The sequence below is a fragment of the Larus michahellis genome, chromosome 2 (assembly GCF_964199755.1).
Source record: "Larus michahellis chromosome 2, bLarMic1.1, whole genome shotgun sequence".
Lineage (NCBI taxonomy): Eukaryota > Metazoa > Chordata > Aves > Charadriiformes > Laridae > Larus > Larus michahellis.
The window spans coordinates 77,953,565-77,973,910 of NC_133897.1; the positions used below are offsets into that span (position 1 = coordinate 77,953,565).

At 45.5% G+C, this 20,346-nt stretch overlaps 1 protein-coding gene across 3 annotated transcripts in view; it reads left to right on the forward strand.

The window, feature by feature from the left end:
• The window catches only part of SLC22A23 (solute carrier family 22 member 23), a 114,181-nt gene that overhangs the window by 64,490 nt on the left and 29,345 nt on the right, over nt 1–20,346 (forward strand). For 2 of the 3 annotated variants that reach the window (XM_074576047.1, XM_074576048.1), the window contains exon 4: nt 17,449–17,617. In XM_074576047.1, coding sequence (XP_074432148.1) covers nt 17,449–17,617 — 169 coding nt within the window. Of the gene's footprint in view, nt 1–10,153; nt 10,580–17,448; nt 17,618–20,346 lie in introns of those variants that run through there. The other variant, XM_074576049.1, reaches the window with a different exon arrangement.

Consider the following 20,346-nt stretch of genomic DNA (forward strand, 5'->3'; position numbering starts at 1 on the left):
CCCTCAGGCAGTGAATGCTGGAAAATGCAACTAAGGGGGGCTGAGGCACGGGAGTGTGGTTTAGTATATGATGGAGGATATCTCCGTGCATTGGGAGCTCCTAGTCTCTTGCTGGAGAGTGAAACAGCAGGCAAAAGCCAGATAGCTGCTTTGCAATTTTTTTTTCTTCACAAAAAGGTCATTTTCTATTTCTACGCACCACCAGTGCACTTGTTCCGTGCGTCCTGTGGATGCAGGAGGCTGAGCAGGCAAAACCACAGGACCCTTCACCTCTTACTGCTCTGAGACTTGGTGGTGTTTGCACGCTCCCATACTGCCCTGCTGCGACCACGTACAAAGTTGGGTGATTGCTGCGTGGCTTGGGCTGCACCTGCAGCTGTGATTTCCAGGGAGACGACGATGAGCTGGACCACTGCGGGCTGCGCACAGTCCAGGCTCAGCAGACCTTGCCCTTCGGCATGGGTGGTGGACCCTGCAGGACGTGGTGGCCGGGTGGTGGGAGCGACCCTGCGAGAGCTGAACAGGTACCATGGTGAAGCAGTCAGCCCTGCTCGCTGCAGGAGCCCCCTGCTCCTTGCAGGGGGGTTGGACTAGATGACCTTTAAAAGGTCCCTTCCAACCCAACACGTTCTATGATTCTGTGAAAAACTCCCTGCCTCTCAGAGCTGTTTCCAAGGACCTGCACGCAAACAGACCCTCAGCCACCGCAAGGGAAGACCACTTTTTTTTCAGTCATTCCTTTGCATTTGTCATTTAGCTGAATTTATAATTTATAATCTAGAAGATCTGTTTCCTAAGATTATTTATGCAAATTACTGAAGAAAAAAAAAAAGCTGCTGGTAGCAGGGCACTTAACATCAACTCAAATTAAACCAAGAGAAATTTCAAGACTAGAGAATCCTGTGGCGCTGGTTCTTCACTCACAGATATTACCTGCATACCCTGACTGATAGGCATCTTTTTCTGCACTAAAATGAGGACTGTAGAGTCCCGTGCTTCTTTCACAGGCAAATTCTGACCGATTCAGGCACGTCTGTAAACAGACACAGGCATCCCAAGCAACATAAGAAATCATAATGACGTATAAAAGATAAAAATTGCATTGTGAGTTTTTACACGCTAAAAAAAGAATTAAAGGTGTGTTGTGCTGCTACATGGACACAGAGAGGAGTAGTTGTGACGGTGATTCTGTGTGCGACAGAGGAACAGAGCACATACTAGCTGTGGGCCTGGCTCACCCTGAACGGAGTCTTTTCCTCTGGTGATTGTAGGGGCTGGGGGTTTTCTGATGTTTAGAGTTATTGCGGCATTGCGGGATAACACAGCACCAAATAACTTTGCAAGCACGTTCCCTCCGAGACTGGGTGCTGAGCAGCAGACGCCCAACACCTCGCTCACCTGCGAGTGGGTCAGGGTGTTGCATCACCCAGTACTTGTGTGTTTGCCAGGTGTTTCCTCTCCTTTGGGCAAGAGCTGGAAAGGAAGCTGGTTTATTTAGAACAGGGATTTTTTTGTTCAGTTCTATTCTTACAGGTAGAAATGGCATTCCTCCTTCCATGTGAAACACCTGGCTGAATTATAAATGTGAGGAAGTGGCTGAAGAAAAGTCTTAACTGAATTGCTCTTTATAGAGTGATTTTGTGGAATCTCCATCTTTTATAAAGGAAGATGTGTTAAAATAAGGAAACAATGACAATAACACAAGCTTGTGTTCTTAGAAACCTGGGCATAAACTTGCCCCAAGGCAAGGATGGTGTCCTGTGTGTGTTCTGCGCCCATGGTGAGTGTGTCTCCCATCACTCTGGAGCCACCCAGAGCAGCCCCAGTGCCTGGTGGCTCCAGCCTGAATTGTGAGTTTTCCAGGATTTCCAGCTCTACCCTTTTTTTAGATGAGAAAACTGTCATTAAACTTTCCCTGTCTCTGGAAGCACCCATGCAAACGGGCAGGGATGTGTAGAGAGATTTGCTTGCTGTCTGGTTCCCGACAGCCTCATGCAGGGGCTTTCTCCAGGGGTCTGGTCGCCCCCAGGTGGGGACCACAGCGGAGCAGTGGTCACCCCTGGGGCAGGCTCTCCAGGTGGGACCTGCGGGCATCATTTCTTTTGCTCAAATCTGCAATTCTCAAATCTCATCGTTCAGAAGTTCCTCCAATCCCTCAGTCAAACCTGAAGCAGACAAAAATGTTTTCCCTCCAAGACAGTACTTTGAGTACTGAAAACTAAAAAGAAAAATAATAAGGCTTTTTTTCTTACTCTAGTTCTTAAATGGCATAATATACCTATTCCTCTTAGATACATGATGGAAGCTTTTTGGTTTGTAACTGATAACTTTTTTTATTTTATTTTTAGGACCTGTAGTTCTGAACAGTTTTGCTTTTTATTTATTTTTATCACCCTCTCGTGTTACTCCTCCTCATTTACTTATTTATTTTTGCCCTTGGCTCAGAGTTCCAGATGCATCCCAATTATGTAGCCCTCTGAGTTTTATCCTTCATTGAGCAAACATCAGAGTTCAGTATAATAACCATGACTGTTCTTTGGCAGAGCACTCTCTGCATGTCTTTTATAGGTGAAGGTTTTACAGCACTTCTAAATGTCTTTAATTTTTTTTTCTTCAAATTTTGATTAGAAACATCACTCAGCAAGACAGAGGAGCAGTTTGTGTTTTCTCTGCTTCTGTAAACATATATAAATGTAAGCGGACATTAATTTTTTTTTTTTTTTTTCAGATTATATCTATCCTTTTTTTTTTTTTCAGTGAGACCAGGTCTTACGGATTTAGTTATGCTTAGTTCCCATGTAAACCAGTCCAGTCCCTAAGACATTTCTGTGGTGCTGATGCTGGCGGGGACGTGTAGCTGTGGTGTGCTCAGGTTTGCCTTGTGCCAGCAGGTAGGGGGGACCACCCTGGGGAGCTGCTGGTGTCCGAGCCCTGTGTGGGAATGCTGAGGACCAGGCACAGCAGGTTCAACGACAGAGCCTTTTTTCTCCCATCATCCAACATTTTTCTTATGGATGGAAATCGTTGTCTAGCTTACCACATTCCTTTAAGAGGCTGAATACGGTTATGAAGCAAATCAGTGTTTGAGCTGAAAACTGAGCTCAGCTCTTGTACCTTTCCGGTTCAGACCTTTCATATCTCCTTACCAGTTCTGCAAGAAGACCCAAAGGAAAATTTGGAAACCATAACCGAATTATTTCTGTTGTGTCGAGCAACGGAGTGATGTGTTCATAACTCAGCGTGGGAAGGAAATCTGATATGATGAGCTGGGGACAATCGGTCTATAGTTTGGCTTCCCCCCTCTGTGGCCACCATCTCCTTTCTGCCACACTTCTTCCCTTTGCCCACCCCCTACACGCTTCTCTGTTGCTACATAAGGGAGGAAAATACGGGAGGTTTTTCTGACATACCTGAAGCTGCTCCCTGAGCAGGGGAAATCTAACACCACATGCCTTGCTCCTCTGGCATTGCGTGCATAGGAAGCAGCACATGAAAGTCATGTTGTCATTTATGTACTACACGCAATTTATCTATTGCTGCAGAAACAAAAATATGGTTATCCTAATGGAGAAACTGCTTGCTGTGTGCATTTGTCTTCAAAGTAAGTAGCAGAACTTACTGGAGAGACAGCCTCCCAAAAATCCTCTGACCTTAGGAGCATCGTTTTGGCCAATACCTAGGCAAGGTGAGGTCTACACCAGGCTTTGCCAGTTGGTCTCCCAGGCAGTATTGCCTCTACCCACAGGTCTTGTCTTGGACTTTGCACAATCACAGTTACAGTGAAGCATCACTCAACAGGAACTGCCATTTGAAACATGGGGAATCACACAGAAAAATACTTAGGAATTGGAAAGAAAATGTTAACAGTCATTCATCTCCCAGGGGCATGTATACATCTTCATGATTTTAGGTGTAGTTGTGATACGTACAAAGTTTACGAAAGTAATCAGAACAAGTGAAATCCCCTTCTGTGAACTGCAGCTGGATTCTTTCCAAGGAGCTCGGTTTCCTTTTAATGTTGTGTTATTAATTAGCTCAGTGATTCGTTCTGGTTTTATTTGGAACAAATCAGCGACTGTTGCCATCTTTGAACTCTTCTGTAAGTGGCAGGAGTTTTCTTGAAAGAGGTCTTTCACTGGAGAAAAGCGAGTATCCTCCGCGGGAGGATGGTTTCTGCTCTGGGAGATTGGTGTATTCCCAGCATATTTGCCAGCTTCCTTGGAAGGAGGATATTAAGAAATGTGAGCTTTCTCTTTTTCAAAGTTATTGCAAAGCAATAGGAGGTTTTCCATCCAGTCAGCAGAAATAGTTAGCTCTTACCACAGCTTTATTAGGATATATTAGTATTTTACTCTTGTAAAGCTATGTATTCTTCTCAGCTGTGAGATACCCTTGAACAAACTCGCCCATTTTTCAGGGATGATCCAGGGAAAACTTCAAATCCCAGTGGATATTTTTGGGTGGTCTGGTTTGGTATCGCACAGGACATCCTTAGCACAGCCATTTACATGGAAATACAGGGTGCTGGAGGCATTATAATGCCAGTTGCTCTTTTATTGTTTTTCCCCCTCGAGTCAGGTTTTGCCAATTCAAGTAATTCTGGTACTTCAGGGGAAAAACTTCTCATAGGTGGTATTTGCAAAATTAGCAAGGAAGAAATGTAAGGAATGTTTAAGCTTTGGCAATTATGAGATCATTTTAGTTATGTATGTGACAGCGGTTCCACTGCACTCACCCCTGTGCATGCAACTACAGGTGCTGCCTCTCCTGAGTTAACCTTGGCTTGAAATAGAGGTGTGCTTGAAGACGGCTGGAAAGTGAATGCTCTTTCCCCAACGAGTTTTCTGCACTCTCGACGAACTCATTGAATTATGCTGTTTGCTGCATTACTGCCCACAAACCAGCCATGAGCAGAGCTCACTGTACAGAGCACTCCTCATGCGCAGAGTGGTGGAAGGTGTCCCTTATGGAAATGTTACTTGAAAAATAAAAGCTTATTGGGAAATGGAAGAGAAGAAACAATACCTGTACTTCTAACTGCATTGGCTGCTTTTGTATCAGGTGGAGTTTCCTCATCAGCTCATCTCTACCACAGCCTCATCTCTCTTTTTGTATCGTAGGTTTAAAATTAGAGGAGATCCAACCAGGCATCCCACTTGTGCTGATTCTGGTGCAATGGTTGTGTGCACTGTTCAGTGCGGTCCTCACTCATCGGTGGTTGTTCCCATTCTGTCTGCCTGCCTTTGCCTTCCCCAGACCTGTGTCAGGCTTGACGCTGAATTCTGGAGACAGAGGACTACTAATGTGAAAGTCACCCCTGAATTTGAGCGGAACTTCTTTCACCAGCAAATGCACTCTTTGCTAAAAGCACCCAAAATGTAGTAGCTTATTGGCTCTGAATCTCCCCAGTTCCCCTTTCGCAGCGTTCATGAAACATCTATCCAGAGTCCCTGGCATAAATCTTTAAAAACAAGGATGCCCTGGAGACCAAATGTGTGACAGCCTTTCACAAAGATGGTCACGAATTGCTTTTGATTAAATCGCCCGCATTTCTGCTGGCCCTTGGTGCAGACTTTCAGCTGGTGCTGTGATATTGAGGGCTCTCCCCAACGCTGGTGGTGCCACCTGAGCAGTTCAGGTCCTCTGAAGTGGCACGGGGTTCTTCAGGCCATCACTCAAATTTCCACTGATTGCTTTTGACATCAGAGGGGGGTCAGGGAAGGAAAAGGAACTGGGGGCTTTTGCCTTCATAATTAAGTATGCATGTATATACACACACATCTCCATATATATGTGTGTGTTCATACATTCATGCGTGTATGGGTTTACAACTGTATTTGAGAGTTTAACAACCACCCACCCAAATGTTTGCTTAGACTCTGTGGATGTAAGCACTTGGAGGTCTTATTGTTAAGTTGACACGGGCTAAAGGAGCAAGGTGTGTTCCTGGGGCTGTGCCTCTGGTGTGCCATGCTTCCGACAAGCCATCTCCTTCGGTCGGAGGGAGGGCGTGCAGGGCAGGCAGTGCTTTATTAAGAGCTAGGGAGCACCGAGTACAATTCTTGGTCCTCTGCTTAAAGGTTTCCTCTGAGCTTGTCTTTTCTGCTTGGTAAGCGAGGCTGCGAACAGCTCGAGGCTCCCGTGTCAAATTCTCATTAGTAATATGCAGTTCTGCTGGGAATATGCTCAAATCTGGGCTCAGTTTATTCACTCATCCAGCAGCATGACAGTAATGGCGAAAAGCTCTCGCCTGCAGGAGTGTCTCATGTGGGATCAGTGCTCGGGGAGAGAAGGGCTGCCTCTCACTGCCCTGCCGCCTCAGCGAGCTGGGAAACGTTTAATAAACCTGAAACAAGATGTTAGGCTGTTACTTCTTTGTTCTTGCCTTTTTGAGGACTGTCATCCGTCTGGAGGTTGCAAACTGAGATTTAGAAATAGCTGCTGTTGGAATATTATTTGCCGCTTGGTTAATTAAGAGACTATAACAGATTTGAGGCTATTGAATTTTTTCTGTTCTTATTCTAAGTGGCTGCAATATTGTTGAAAATTCACTTACAAATACAGATGCAGAAACCTTTCATCTGAAGCATCAAAGAAAACGGGCTCCTCTGATACCTCTCACACCAGTTTTTGTTTCAGCTGCTCTCATTCATTCCTGTCAAAAAAGATGCCAGTTGTGATTTAGGTCCTGCCAAGAGGAAAGGGGCCAGCTGTTCTGAACAGCTGAGGTGTTTGATGTGCAAAGTATCCCTGTGATCGGCTGTGTATTTCCTTTAGAGCAAGCCACCTTTTGGACCAAGGAAGAATCCAATAGATTTCTATGCAATCTTAGTTATTTTCAAAAATAAACAAATATGGACATGGGTTTGGACAGTATGTTAATAGGGGGGGTAGGAAGTTATAGACCAGAGATGGAAAAGAAATATTTTTTTTATAGATGGCAGTTAACGTATATGAGGATGTATGTCATGGCAAAGCTTTTTAATCACTTTTAATCACATTTAAATTAAGTCATCTTTATTCTGGAGTTAGTGTGTTCTGTATCTACTAGTTGCTTATGCTCATTGTCGCTGCTGTTTAGGTTTCCGGGGGCGGCATCCTGGTTTTGTTTCATAATGCCATTATTCACACACACGAACTGTCAACAAAAATCAGTGTTGGCTGGGAGCTGCTGCTTTCCCCTGGAAGTAGGATAGATGGCAACCGCAGTACCGCAACTGTGATTTAACAATTCCTTGTTTTTATTACTTTGTGAGCGGCAGGCAGCGTGGTATGTTAAAGGTTTCTTATGCTGTCAGCCGTCTGTTTTGTAAAATGTTGTTTGTCTTGTGCAATGTAAAGCTCAGCAAATACCGATACTACGAGATGAACAGAGGAAGCATGCCTGCTCCCGTCTCTGCTGCTGATAGATGCTCCCTGGGAGCCAGTTTGGATCCAAAGCATGATCTTGGGCATCACTGCATCCCACACAGTGGTCAGGAAGTCTCTGCTCGGGGTCTCCTGTGCCTGGAGGAGCCGAGCTCGCCCTTGCCCTGCCCAGCTCCCTGCTGCCAGCAAACCTGGCCCCGGGAAGGGGCTCTGCTGCACGTGCATCCAACCTGAGCTGGCTCCGTGTCTGTGGTCCAAAACCCTCTGCCTGTGGGTAGCTCCGGGCTGCCTGCGGCTGGGAGGAGGGCTCCTCCTGAAGTATCCCGACACAGTTGGGCAATACCAGGCCTGACACTGGGTTGGCGTGTTACTTGTTTCTGCCTTACAGGAGAGAGTCAGGTGCATGGAAAGTAAACTGAGGGAAGGTTGTATCTTGTGTTTTGGTTGGATTTTGGAGTAGAGGCGTAGCCGTGTTTTACTTTTTTCATGCTGTCCTCTCTATGCACGTTGTAGTGCTCACAGCAGCAGAGGCTAAGTAGTGTATCTAAAGGGTATTTTGCCTAGCATCAGTTTTAGCGCTATCCTAGTACTCGTATACAAAATGAACATCTGATCTAGTTTTGGTAAGTAAGTGTCATGGTTTAACCCCAGCCGGAAACTAGGACTACGAGGTGTTCCCTCCCTCCCCTTCCACACCCCCAGGTAGGGTAGGGAAGAGGGAGAAAAAGGTAAAAAAAAAAACCTCACGGGTTGAGATAAAGACAATTTAATAGAACAGTAACAGAAGAGAAAATAATAATAATGGTAAAAGAATATACAAAATGAGTGATGCAATACGATTGTTCACCACACAGCGATCAGTTGCCCAGCCCATCCTGAGCAGCAACTGTGTATTCCTGCCCCCCGACCAACCCCCATTTTATATACTGGGCATGACATCTATGGTATGGAATATTCCTTTGGCCAGTTTGTCCTATCCATGCTCCCTCTCAGCTTCTGTAGAAAGCTGGAAAAGTCTTTGACTTTAATATAAGCTTTACTTAGCAACTGAAACAATATATGTTATCGACATTATTCTCATACTAAATCTAAAACACAGCAGCTACTGGGGAAAAAGTAAACTCTATCCTAGCTGAAACCAGGACAGAAAGATATCTATTCTGGTTACATATCTACCTATCTGATAGCCCCATCCAGTACATATGGGATATCTATCCTGGTCGGAAATGAAAAGTGGCAGTGCACATCTGGTGAGGTGTCACCCTGGCTGCCTGCCCTGGAGCCAGCCCGATGGCTCCATCCGCTCGGGTTATGTCAATGCATGGATGACCGATTTGACACACATTAGAAGTGTTAATTAGATATAAATGATGGGCTAGTGTGTGTTTAATAGAACTCCTCGCCAAACCTATGATGTGCAGAAAAGTACCTTTGGAGGAGCACCTGTGTCACTTCATAGATGTATTTTAGAGTAACTTTTGTCCTGCTGTGCTGTTGGGGGAAAATAATCCCATTTTTCTTCCTTGACCATTGGAGGTTCAGTCTATTACTGCTCACTTTGCTTGGCAGTGGATTGGATTTCTCCAGAGAGGAAATTAGATTTTTCCTTTCCTTCCACTCTGTCTCTGTCCTGTGTTTACATCAATTGGTAGTTGTCTGTGCACTACCGTGCGCGTGATAACCTTTCCTTCCACGTGCTGCTTCATTTGCTCTTCTCTAATCAAGTCTATTTACACGTGGTGCTTCCTTCCTTACTTCTGGTGACAGCTAAGACAATCAAGAAAAAGTGCTCTGTGCCTAAACTTAGCCAGGAGCGAGTGCAGGCTTCACCTGGCCCTTTTCAGCCAGTGTTAATTGGGATGAGATGTGTCTGTAGCCCATGGGTAGGGCTTGCAGTTCCTAGAAGTTTGTGTCTAGCAACCACCTGGAAATTTGGGTATATAAGCAGATATGCTGGATTTTATTTATTTCTCCTGCCAGCAGCCAGCTGCAAACTTAAAGGCTTGTCTGCGAGTTATTAATAGTTTCTGCTGCAATTGTATCTGGTAGTTAGCCACAAGCCAGCCCGAGGGCTGTGTTATTCTAGGAATATCCAGCGAGCTGATCTGTTTACAGCAGAGGACAAATCCCCCGGAGAGTGCTGGAGAAAGAAGAGGTCCCTGAGGTTTGAGAGAGCTCGGTGGGAATTAGGAAATAGGCAGCAGCGGGGACAGGGTCGCCTCCCAGCAGTCTTCAAGATCGCCGTGACGGAGCACTTCGTGCCAAAAGGCTCAGCTCAGGGAGCACGGAGGTGGTGGGACATACCAGAAGCGCTGAACAGCCTGGAAAATGAAATGCTCTGGGATTTTAATTTTTTTTTTTTCTTTTCTTTTGTGCTTTGTTGAAAAGCAGAGTCCAAATGCAAAATCCTGTCTTAGGGCTGCAGCCTGCGCTTCGCTCTTGACTCAGCTGGGCAGTTGCTGGGGCTGAGAGGCAAACCTGGCCCCGCTACTCCGGAACGCTACCAGCACTGGGAATTTCTGGCGTCTCTCATTTTACACCTAAAACTGTTGCCTGAGCTTTCTTCTGCTCAATTGATAGTGTGGGTCTTGTTCATTTGAGTCTGATTGTTTTCCTCCCTTTTGGGATAGAGGAACACCTTGAGGGGTCCTTGGAGGGAGGAAATTAAGAGTGTTGGGTGTATAGTAATGTAATAGATAGAATCATGTTTGTTAACCAAATCAGGCTTTCTTAAAGGCTGGTGAAAACTTACACTGTTTCGACTCTTCACATACTTAAATCGCAGGCATCCAGCGTGTTATCTGGTGCACTTTGATACCTCAAGGCCTAAATCACAGGCATCCGGTGTGCTGTCTGGGGCACTTTGACACCTCAAGGCCTAAATCACAGGCATCTGGTGTGTTTTAACACTTCAAAGGGAAGAGCTAAGTTGTGAGTTAAGCTGAAAAGAGTCTCCCCAAGGACACTGATAAAGATGAGGAGCCTTCAGCCTCACGACCATCAGGAGGCGGGACAAGACCGACCCCCTAGCAACACGTCGCTCAGACACGGAATATACCAGGATTGACACATATACGGGAACCAGAAGAGTATATATAATCAACTACTTTCGGGAAGGGGTGTGCGCCGTTGGCGGAGCAAAGACTCCCCGGCCGCCCAGCGCTGTTTTGCTTGTTGCCGCTTGCTTAATAAACTAATTTGATTAATTGGACTGGTTCCTGTCAATTATTGGGCCTCAATCTATAACAGTAATATGGGGGAAACTGTCCAAAATCTTAATTTTTAAATTGATTTTTAATATAATGTGAAACTGTGAATGTGAATCTTGAATCAGACTGTCTCCTCAGGGATTTTTTTCAGCGGGAATGCTGTTGCCTGGACTTCAGGTGCTTCATCCTGGCCATTTTCTCCAAGGGATACTCCTATATAATTACAGTCCTGGTGGCTCTTAGACTGAAAGTGGGTGGGGAGAGAAAACTGCAGAGGCACAAAAAGCAGTTAGCGTGTGGTTTCTGATGGAGCCAGCACTTGGGCTGTAGTGCAAGAATTGCTTTGTGTTTTGGGACTGGAGATCGGTGAGTGAATGCTGGAGAGTTGTTCAGGCAGTGTGATTTAACCTATTTTTCCTCTTGATATATTATTTGCAAATGGCTTACAACTTCTTTTTTTTTCCCCCTTTAAATAAAAGTATTTGCTATTCATCCTTGTGCAAATATCCTATGAGAATAAATGTCAGTCTTCAAAGACAAACGAGAGGGTTTCTGCAATCTGAAACAAATTATTTGTTACTAGTGCGCAGGCGTAAGACCGAGTGAGAAAGGACGGGACGTGGCCCTTGAGTCCCTTCACGGTGATGACAGATCACTTGGTGGGGTTTGGAGGAGGTGGGCTACGCAGGCCCATGCTTTGTTGCAACGTGAGCCGATGTTAACCCAGTGTTACTGTAGTCTTCTCTGGTCTCCTGTCTGTATGTCTGTCTCCTCCACTGCTTCTTACATACAGGAGAGGATGGGAGAAAGGAGCCGGCCGGAAAGGGGAGCGGGCAGCATTGCAGATGTCAGGCCATGGCATACTTGGATAATTTTAACTCAGTTTGCCATCTTCTTTTCAGAAGAGGTTGCCTGAAAAATTGTTCTCAGGGATATCAGCCCAGGGTTTTTTCCATCCTGGTGCCAGTGAGAGGAGAAGCCGTTAGCATAGGCTCCTTGCCTTTTCCAATCTTAAATCGATGTGCCCCTTGTCACCAGCGTCAGTTGCATTTGCTGTGGGTAACCTGCTGTCTGACCTGTGGTTTTATCGTGCCTTCCTCTGCTGATGCCCAGGGGCAGTGACCTCCTGCGCAAGGGAGCAGCTCTGCATATGGTGGGGCTGAGCCCCCGTGGTGTTGCAGAGGCTCTTCATTAGCTCCCTCCTTGCCCACATCCCGAGTCCGAGTGCTTGCAGTTGTGCAGAAGGCAGGGCTGAGCCACGAGCCATCCTGGCCCATCCATGTGTCCCATGTCACTCGTGTGGTGCCCTGGTGGGAAGAATGTCCCCCGGTCCTGCTCGGAGTGCATGCTCTAACTCCCCCCTGCTATGCCATCTGAGCTGTCAGTGGTGTTGGGATCTTCCTAAATCTTGCCAGCCGTGCAGAGATATGTGATAGATTCCTGTCCTTTTCCATAAATCCCAGCCTTTTTTTAACAACTGTCAGGGACAACTGGTTTTGGTGTGGAATAACCTAGAGCCCTGTCGTCTTTTGCAAGCTATTTCTAGGTTTACAAAATCCATATTCAGGACTAATGGCTCTCTGCAGACACTCCAAAGATGTGTGCAGGTCCCAGATGTTCCATACCTCATCCACCTATGGTCTGACTCCAGAAATGTCTGTATTTCTGCTCTGCTCCTGCGTTCTGGCACACCTGTTTCCAGATGAGATGACAAATGGCATGCACTGGTTTCAGTACTGTGTAACTGTAGTGAATCAATTTCCTGATGTTTATATGCAACTTATTTTTGGCAAAACTACAGATGCGCTTGCTGAAGGGCCTCCCAGTGCTTCATGTGCTCTGTGGCATGCACCTGCTTTTGCCTGTGAAGGCTTTTTCAGGCTTTCCCCTCTTTCTAATGAGAGTCCCAAAGGACTCCGCGGGGGGGGGAGTGAAGGAGAGAAAATGAATCCTGTTTAAAGAAAAGTAATTTCAGTATTCTAAAGCCTGCTTGGGAGATCTTACCCGATCTGACTCCAGTGGTGTGCTGTGGGTTGGTGAAATAACAATGAGCTTCTCGTTTTCAGTTGTTTATTTGTTTTGGTCTGTCAAGAAAATCTTACTCTAACCTTGCCGCTGTTGTCACATAGAATACAATGGTGGATCAAATGAGGACTCACATGTGATAATGTTCCCTTCAGCCCATAGTTTTCCTGGTCCCAAAACTACTTATCATGCTTTTGGGACGTGTTTGGAAAATGCTGCAGGTTTGAAACCTCCGTTGGACTCTGTATTCACCTGAGGTGCAAGAGTGTACCCTGACAACCTGCTTGTTAAAGCTAGATGGTCAGAAAGTCTGACCAAGCTCAAAGCCGTGTAGGTCCATCAGCATCTGAGGCACTTTTTCTCAGGCCAGCATTTCTTGTGAAACTCAACTCCTCTGAAACCCAAGGGGCTGCCCCTGCTCCGGGGGGAGCGCAGCAGTGAGGGAAGCCAGCCCAGGACATCTCCGAGGCAGTCTCCAGAAGGAAGTGCGGGGAGCATCAGGGACAGAGCCCTCCTCATTGGGAGAGTTTAACACATCCTAGGGGTGCATGTGGCTTTCTTAGGGGTCAAGTAGGGCCCTTGTTACAAAGCTAGGGGTAAGCAAAAAGGACAATGTATGAAGTCGTGGGGGAGCTGCTCTGAAATTTGTCCTCTTAGCATGCCAAAAACGTTGATTTGAAAGTCCTTTTCTTGAGCTTGGCCTTTGTCACTGGGAACAGCCGATATAGCTGCTGTGGTTCTTATTCCCTTGGTTAATATTTGAAAATATTTCCCATGGCATTTCTAAATAACTCAGTGAGATACTATATAGAAGGACAAAGTTGTGGTGTTTTTTCCTACGCCGAAGTCTCCAAGGAGGCAGATTTCGCACAACCATGCTCATTCTCTCATGGATTTCATTTATGCATGTTCTCACACCCGTGCACTCGCAAGTACCAAGGCGAACGTCCACGTGGTCTGGCTAGGGTCACTTGTGTGACACAGAGGACAAGAGGCAGTGGCTGCTGCATCCTCGTCACATCCCTGACGTTGTTTTTGGCAGGCACCAAAGCAGTTTGGGGTTACTTTTCATACCCTTTAGGAGTTGATGACATTTACGATTTTTTGCTTCATTGTTTTTTCTCATCCCCCATAATTCTCAGGCAAACTTAAAGAATTTCTCTTCTCTTCCTTTTTCTCATAGTCTAGATATTTTATGACTTCAATTCTGTTCTTTGTATTCTTGGTACCTTATCTGTAGGTCAGGTTGTTCCTCCTCCTTTTGTTACTTGAATGAAATCACGGGTAGGCTGCGATAGGCACAATGGGCATGTGCCATTCCTTTAATCCATGTTCTATCCATCCTTCTGGGGCCTGCTCACTTCTCTCGCACACGCATACACTCTGTACACACGCACAGACTTTTACTCTGCCTTTGTTCATCACCAGTTTTAATTCTTCTGGTACAAATCACTGCATGCAGACTCATGGAGTAAGGTATCTGGCCCCAGCACTGTTCCTTCTGCACCAGAATGTGTTTTTGCTCATCCTGCATGTTAGTAGTGGGGTTACTTTGAGTGCATCAAGCAGCCCCCAAAAAAAGCTTGAATCCCTTGTAAGAAGGGGCATAGTTCACACCGACTCTCCCTGTGGCAAGTTTGTGGGCTATGAGGCTGCTGAACGTGGATTTGGTCACTTGTGTAGAGGAAGGACATACAGGATAGGGTCCGAAAGAAGGATTTCTGTCCACACGTTATTTCTGTGTTTCCCAGCCAGAGGCATATGCTGTGCAATGGGTCTCGTGTTTTCACTGTCTCGTGTCAGTGATGCCTACAGGGACCAGGTCTGCACCCAGCACGTGGTGAGGCCATTGCCTTCAGGCTGGGTTGTACTTGCAGCATGTGCAGAGCAGTTCTGCAGCAGGGCTTGGCTCGATCCCGCTTCTGCGCTTGTGGTGTCCACTGCTACTGGGTGTCTACCGATGGTGAGAAAATATGACCCGCATGTTCTGGGCGCGCACACGTGATTTCACTGACCAAGTACTGCAGGACTGCTTTGTGTGCAGGTTTCAACTTGCCCATGCAGTCATTTGCCTGGAACTTAAGGAAATTAGGCATCTGAGTTGGATCTGCTGCTCTGATTGTCCTGCCTAGAGTAGAAATGCTGGGCAAGGAAGCAAAATCCTTTCCATGCCTGTCTCCTTGCCCACACAGAATTTTCCAAGCAGAGCAAATGGATGTATCTGGGAGTTTTTGGTACTGATGGTAATTTCCGTGATACGTGTGTATGACAAGAGTTTACTTGACCCTCCATGCTCCACAAAGAAGTTGAGGTGGAAACCTTTTCCCTGAGCGTGGGGAGCTGGAGCTTTCTTGCTGGATTTGCCACAGGTAGATAAAGCTCTCTGCCTTGTAGCGATTTCGTGTGAGTTGGTAATTTATCGTGCAAACTGGGGGGAAATTGTTGCGGCCGTAGAGGCGCCTCGTGCCTGGGTGCATCGCGACACGGGTGTGAGCATCAGCAGGGTGCCTTTCCTGGTGCTGGGGCAGAGGTGCTGCGGGGGGTGGCTTTGCTGGCAGAGGTGGGAAGAGGTTGACTAAATAAATGCTCGCTAAAAAATCTGCGGTGCTGAATCTTTTATCATACAAAATTGATGCCAGAAAGTCAGTAGGCTGTCCTAATACATTGAACGTTTCAACAGAGATGTGATAATTTCACATACACGGAGCGCCTGCTGATGTCATTTGAAAGTCAGGCTCACGCAGCTGCAGCAAGGATTATTTTTTTGTCTTTTCCAGTGTTTTTTTAGAGGAAAGGGCAAAAATTGCATGTATGTATGTATGTGACAACAGAAAGAAGAAAATAGGTGCTAAACGATCTCTGAAGTTGATTCCTTTCTGTACAATGAATAACTGCTGCATATGGAGTTATGTACTATGCACCAGTGACTTAATAAAATATAATTTTATTATTTGGACACCTCTTTCTGACTTCATATAAAAGTTGTTCTCTTGGTTAATTTTTTTTTTTATCTGATACTAACTTAAGCAATGCAATTGAAATACCAAAGCCTTACCTATCTAATGCAGACTTCCTGTTTCTATAGCAACAAAACTCATCCTTGTACTTAATGAAGGAATATTGGAGTGTGAGTAACTGTGACTTTGAGGTTTAGAAAAACAAAGAGAGCTGCTTTATATTTGAAGATTAGAGAAACAAAACGGAAGTGACCTCTTTGTACAGAATAAAAAAAAAATCGCCTAGTCTTGGGATACTTCATTAGTAAGAATGAAACCATATTAATGTCATAAGGAGCTCTGTGTTTTAATCTTGCTTTCGTAATTAAAATGTAAAAGCCGTTTATAGCAAATGAGAGTCTCTGAGGGGTTTTTTTCCCCCCCTTTCTTTTCCAAAGCTGTTGTGTTTGTGGTTAAGCTAATGAAAATTTGGGCTGCCTCGCAACAGATCCATTTTCCTTCTGTATTGGCAAAAATCCATTAACAGTTTTTGTCATTGGCTGAAAAGACAGGGGAAAAAAACGTGTGGTATTTTATCCTACATTTGATCTACAAGTCAGTTCCTGGTCAGCTAGTTTAAATCTGTGTTACAGTGATAAATGCTGAAAAAGCTACAGATGAGAGAGTGAAGGAGCAGCTGTCATCTCTTCCTATTATCTTATAGCTTTCCAATTTACAGTTTTAACAACTGTTAAATTCTAATTTAAAGCAACCATAGGAAACATCCCAAGGAAAAGCGGCAATGCTGAGCGCAACATATCATGAATGTTTATGAGCCTATATTTCTATATCAGCATGCCGCTAAGTAGTACACAGCATTTGTGGCAGGTTTATTGTGCTTAATTATTAATCTGTAGAAGTGAATGTGGGCAAATGGGAAATATGAAATAGAGGCTTCTACTGCAGTCTTACCGGCGGAAAAATTGTTTGAATGTATTTCCACAAGACAGTCCATTTTTTCTGCTTCTACTTCTGTGATTTTTTTATGTGTTTTTGTTGGTTTGGTTTCTTTTTTAAAAAAAAAAAAAAAAAAAAAAAAGGCTGTGATCCTGATAAATTCATCTTAATTTCTGAGGACTGAATAAAGGTAGCCAGAATTGAGGGTTTAAGGAATGTTTTTATCTACTGAACTCGCTTGTCACGGGGCAGCTGAGACAACCAATGATACCAGTGATGGTAGTAAATTGCCCCACAGCAAAAGGAAAGATGGAGGACGGGATAGGACAGATGGAAGGTTGGCTCGTTCGAAAGTTGGTCAAGATTAGCTAGTGCAAAACCAAAAAGCAAACCCAGAAACAACCCAGTCAGCAAAATCCTGCTTGAAACTGGTTGAGTCGTGGCATATTAAGCTGTGGGCAGGTGGCATCCCGTACGAGCTGGGAGCCTGTATCCTGCTGAGAGCTGTACTCTTCTGCCTTCCGGCACGCTGATTGGAAAGGCATGCAACGTCTCTGAGAACTGTGAAAAGGCTTGACCCAAAATCTTCAGGTTGTGTTTCACTCTACACATTTCCTTTAAAAAAAAAACAAAACAAATATCTTACAATTTGCTAAAATGCTTCTCTAGGTGGAGACTAAGCTCACAGTGAGGATACAGCAGGTCTGCAGGAGATGCGATAGGTGTATGGAAGTTGCAATGTTCGCCTCTCAGCCAGCTGTTAGTGAGCTTCTCTATTGCTGCTGGAGTGTTTGAAGCCTAAATACACAAGGAAATAAGATTTATATGATCATGCGTAACTTTGGCCAAAGGTTTTGAAGGACATCAACTCTCTGAAAGTTTCAGAAAGATATATTCTCTGGGTGCCTTTGCTGATGGGGAGCTAATGCGTTTGTGTGTGCTCTGTGTTTCAGGGATAGAGCTCTGTCCTCCTGGGCACCGGTTCATGATCACCATGGTGGCGAGCTTCATCGAGATGGCGGGGCAGTTCCTCATGCCAGGGCTGGCTGCCCTCTGCAGGGACTGGCAGGTCCTCCAGGCAGTCATCATCTGTCCTTTCCTGCTGATGCTGCTTTACTGGGTGTAAGTATTTCTTCCTCCTGTCATTTCAAAGACGACACGAGCTCCTGACGCTGGACTTGGGAGGTGCTTCACTGTCAGGAAGTATGTGTGCTTCACAATATGTGTGAGCCTTTCCCTTTGTTTTTCCATTCACCTTTTGTGAAGATTTGGCTTTGAAATAAGAAATAATTACTTTATAATTTGTTGTAGCACGCACATAGGTTACGCGCTGCAACGTCGTGGTAACTCGGGAGATGGTCCCCTTTTGCTGAGCAGCGAGTTGTACTTTGCAATTATTCTGGCTGCTGCTTCCCCTTTAAAGATGAAAACAATTCTTGAGAGGATGCGTCTCAGCCTAGCTGTTGTCAGATTGTGGCAGTACAGCCTAGCTGGTTTTCCCTTAAAAAAGCCATATTGTGGTTCTGGGCTGTCACTCTTGGTTTCTTTGGCCCGGGTTAGTCAAGCTAGGTTAAAAATAACACGTGTCAGCTTGTGAACAAGTGCACTTGGACGTCTTGCATGCATGAGGTCGCCAGCCCTCAACTCGACTGCCTGCTCAATCTTGCCAGAATTAGCGCACGCCATCCCGGAGCCTGGGTGGCTGGTCTGCACCAGGCAGTGGCTCAGGATCGTTCCCACTAGGAATCCTCCCCTCCTGGCTGCTCCCACTCCTCTCTGCCTGCTGTGCCCGTGGCACTGTGGCGTTGGTATGGCTGTCCTGAGAGAAATAGGGTGGCTCTCACCTTGGGGATTGTGCCAGGTCCATCCCTACCAGGACTCTATAAATATCCAAAAAAATCTTTCTTTGTTATTCTGTCTTAATAGTGACACGCAGTGGCGGCATAACACAACCAAGGCTTATGAGAGCAGTGTTGTACAAAACCACAACAGTAAGGACACGCTAGATTGTTCGTTTTAAAGATAACACTAACAAGATTAAAATATTTAGTTGCTGTACACTGAAAAAAAATGAGGAAAAAGGGCACCGCACCATGGAGGACCAAGTTGTTTATGTACCGTGGGGGGCCAAGCTGCCAGTTGTAATGCCTGACAAGTTGTAACATGTAAAAACTTGTTATAGTATGTAAGAATTTTTAACAGTCATATATTTTTCCATTAAGGCATTACAGAGTTCTCCTGAGTCCATCGTGGTAACCCTCAATGGGGATTTCTTTACTTATCCCCAAGCTCACAGACATGCCGCAGCTTTTACAAGTCCTATGCAAGATAATGGCTTCCCCCCCACGCCCCCACCGGTTTTCCAACACATAACATCTAAATAGTCTCATCTTGTCAGTGTTAATCTTGATGATGAATAAGCTAGAGTGTTCTTGTTAATATACAATACTTTTCTCCCAAACCTGCCATATGTTATACACATACAAACACGTGCAGATCTGCTCCAAGACCTCCTATTGGGATGCCCACCAGCTGGAAAGCATTATATCCACCACTGGATAAAACCCAATATCAAACATAATGTTTACAGATACTTGCGTCCAAAAGGACAGTACAGTAGTATGAAGACACCTAACGAATGTGATGAGATGACACGGGCCACAGTAACCCCTCAGCAATCTTCTGGAGAGAGCACGTTTTCCAGGTGGCAGAGCCAGGGTCTCGTCCATTCCTGTTGAGAGGTCGCCCCTGGGTGACAATGAAAGCAATAGGAAATGCTAACATTTATTTCCTAATCCACAAGAGCTCAGTGGCTTTTTGGCTGGACAGGACAGGCAGACCATGCAAATAGACCCCCCTTATATAATGTGTGATACGACAGCTTGATAAATAATGGTAATAGCCAAAGTAACAGGATCTGCGTTGCCCAGGGTTTTTGCATTTGCAGAAACGGACTCTGGTTAGGATGCCTGTTTAATTATACTGTCGGTACAGTATGCACTTTTCTCATAGGCTTTTCTCTTCCATCTGTTGCATATTCTCTGGAAAGCGCTACCATTTGATTACCTCTTTCCTTTCCTCCCCTCTTCCCACAGCATTGTGTTGGGGAGCAGAGCGTGGACTCTCAGCATATGTTACAGATAGGAAAGGAAGAAATCTGACTTATTTGTAATAGAAGCAGAACTGGAAAACTGCATTGCTTGTTAATTCCCCATCGTTGTACCCAAACCAGTGAGTTCAATAACAGATGCTGTGATAGCCCCTGTGCTACCTCCTCCTTCCTCTCTTTGCTTCCATCTCCTGCTGTGAGAGAGCTGGTTGTCCCTCCAGGCTGGAGCTTAGCCCTCTCCTACTTAAGATTTGCTCTGCTCCGGGCCACATGCTCATGGCAGGCTATACTGTCCCTGGGGAGGTGTGCAGCTGAGTGACGGCTACACAACAGTTCGAGGCATCCTTCAGTTCACGCACAAGAACAGGATAAGCTGGGCATGGATTGGTGGGGGGAGAAGGGGGAAGAGGCAGATTTGCCTAGGAGGGATGAGCTGGGACACCTGCAAACGGAGCAGATGCCGTTGCTGAGCTCTCAGGTCATTCTGGAAGGGCAGAGAGGCACCCACACAAGTCGGAAGTCAGCTCAGGGGTTGGTGACGATCGTATAAAAATAAGTTTATGGAAGTTAGGCTCCTTTCAAACTGTGTGTATGTGTGTGTGCGTTAGAGTCATAAGGGAAAGGCAGCTCTAGTTATACAGAGGCATTATTTTCTCTCCCTCAGATGCAGGAAGCTCCTCACAGGACTGTGCCATGAAGGTCAGCAAAGGTGTCACTAATCTGAAATAAACTGCTTCGCTCT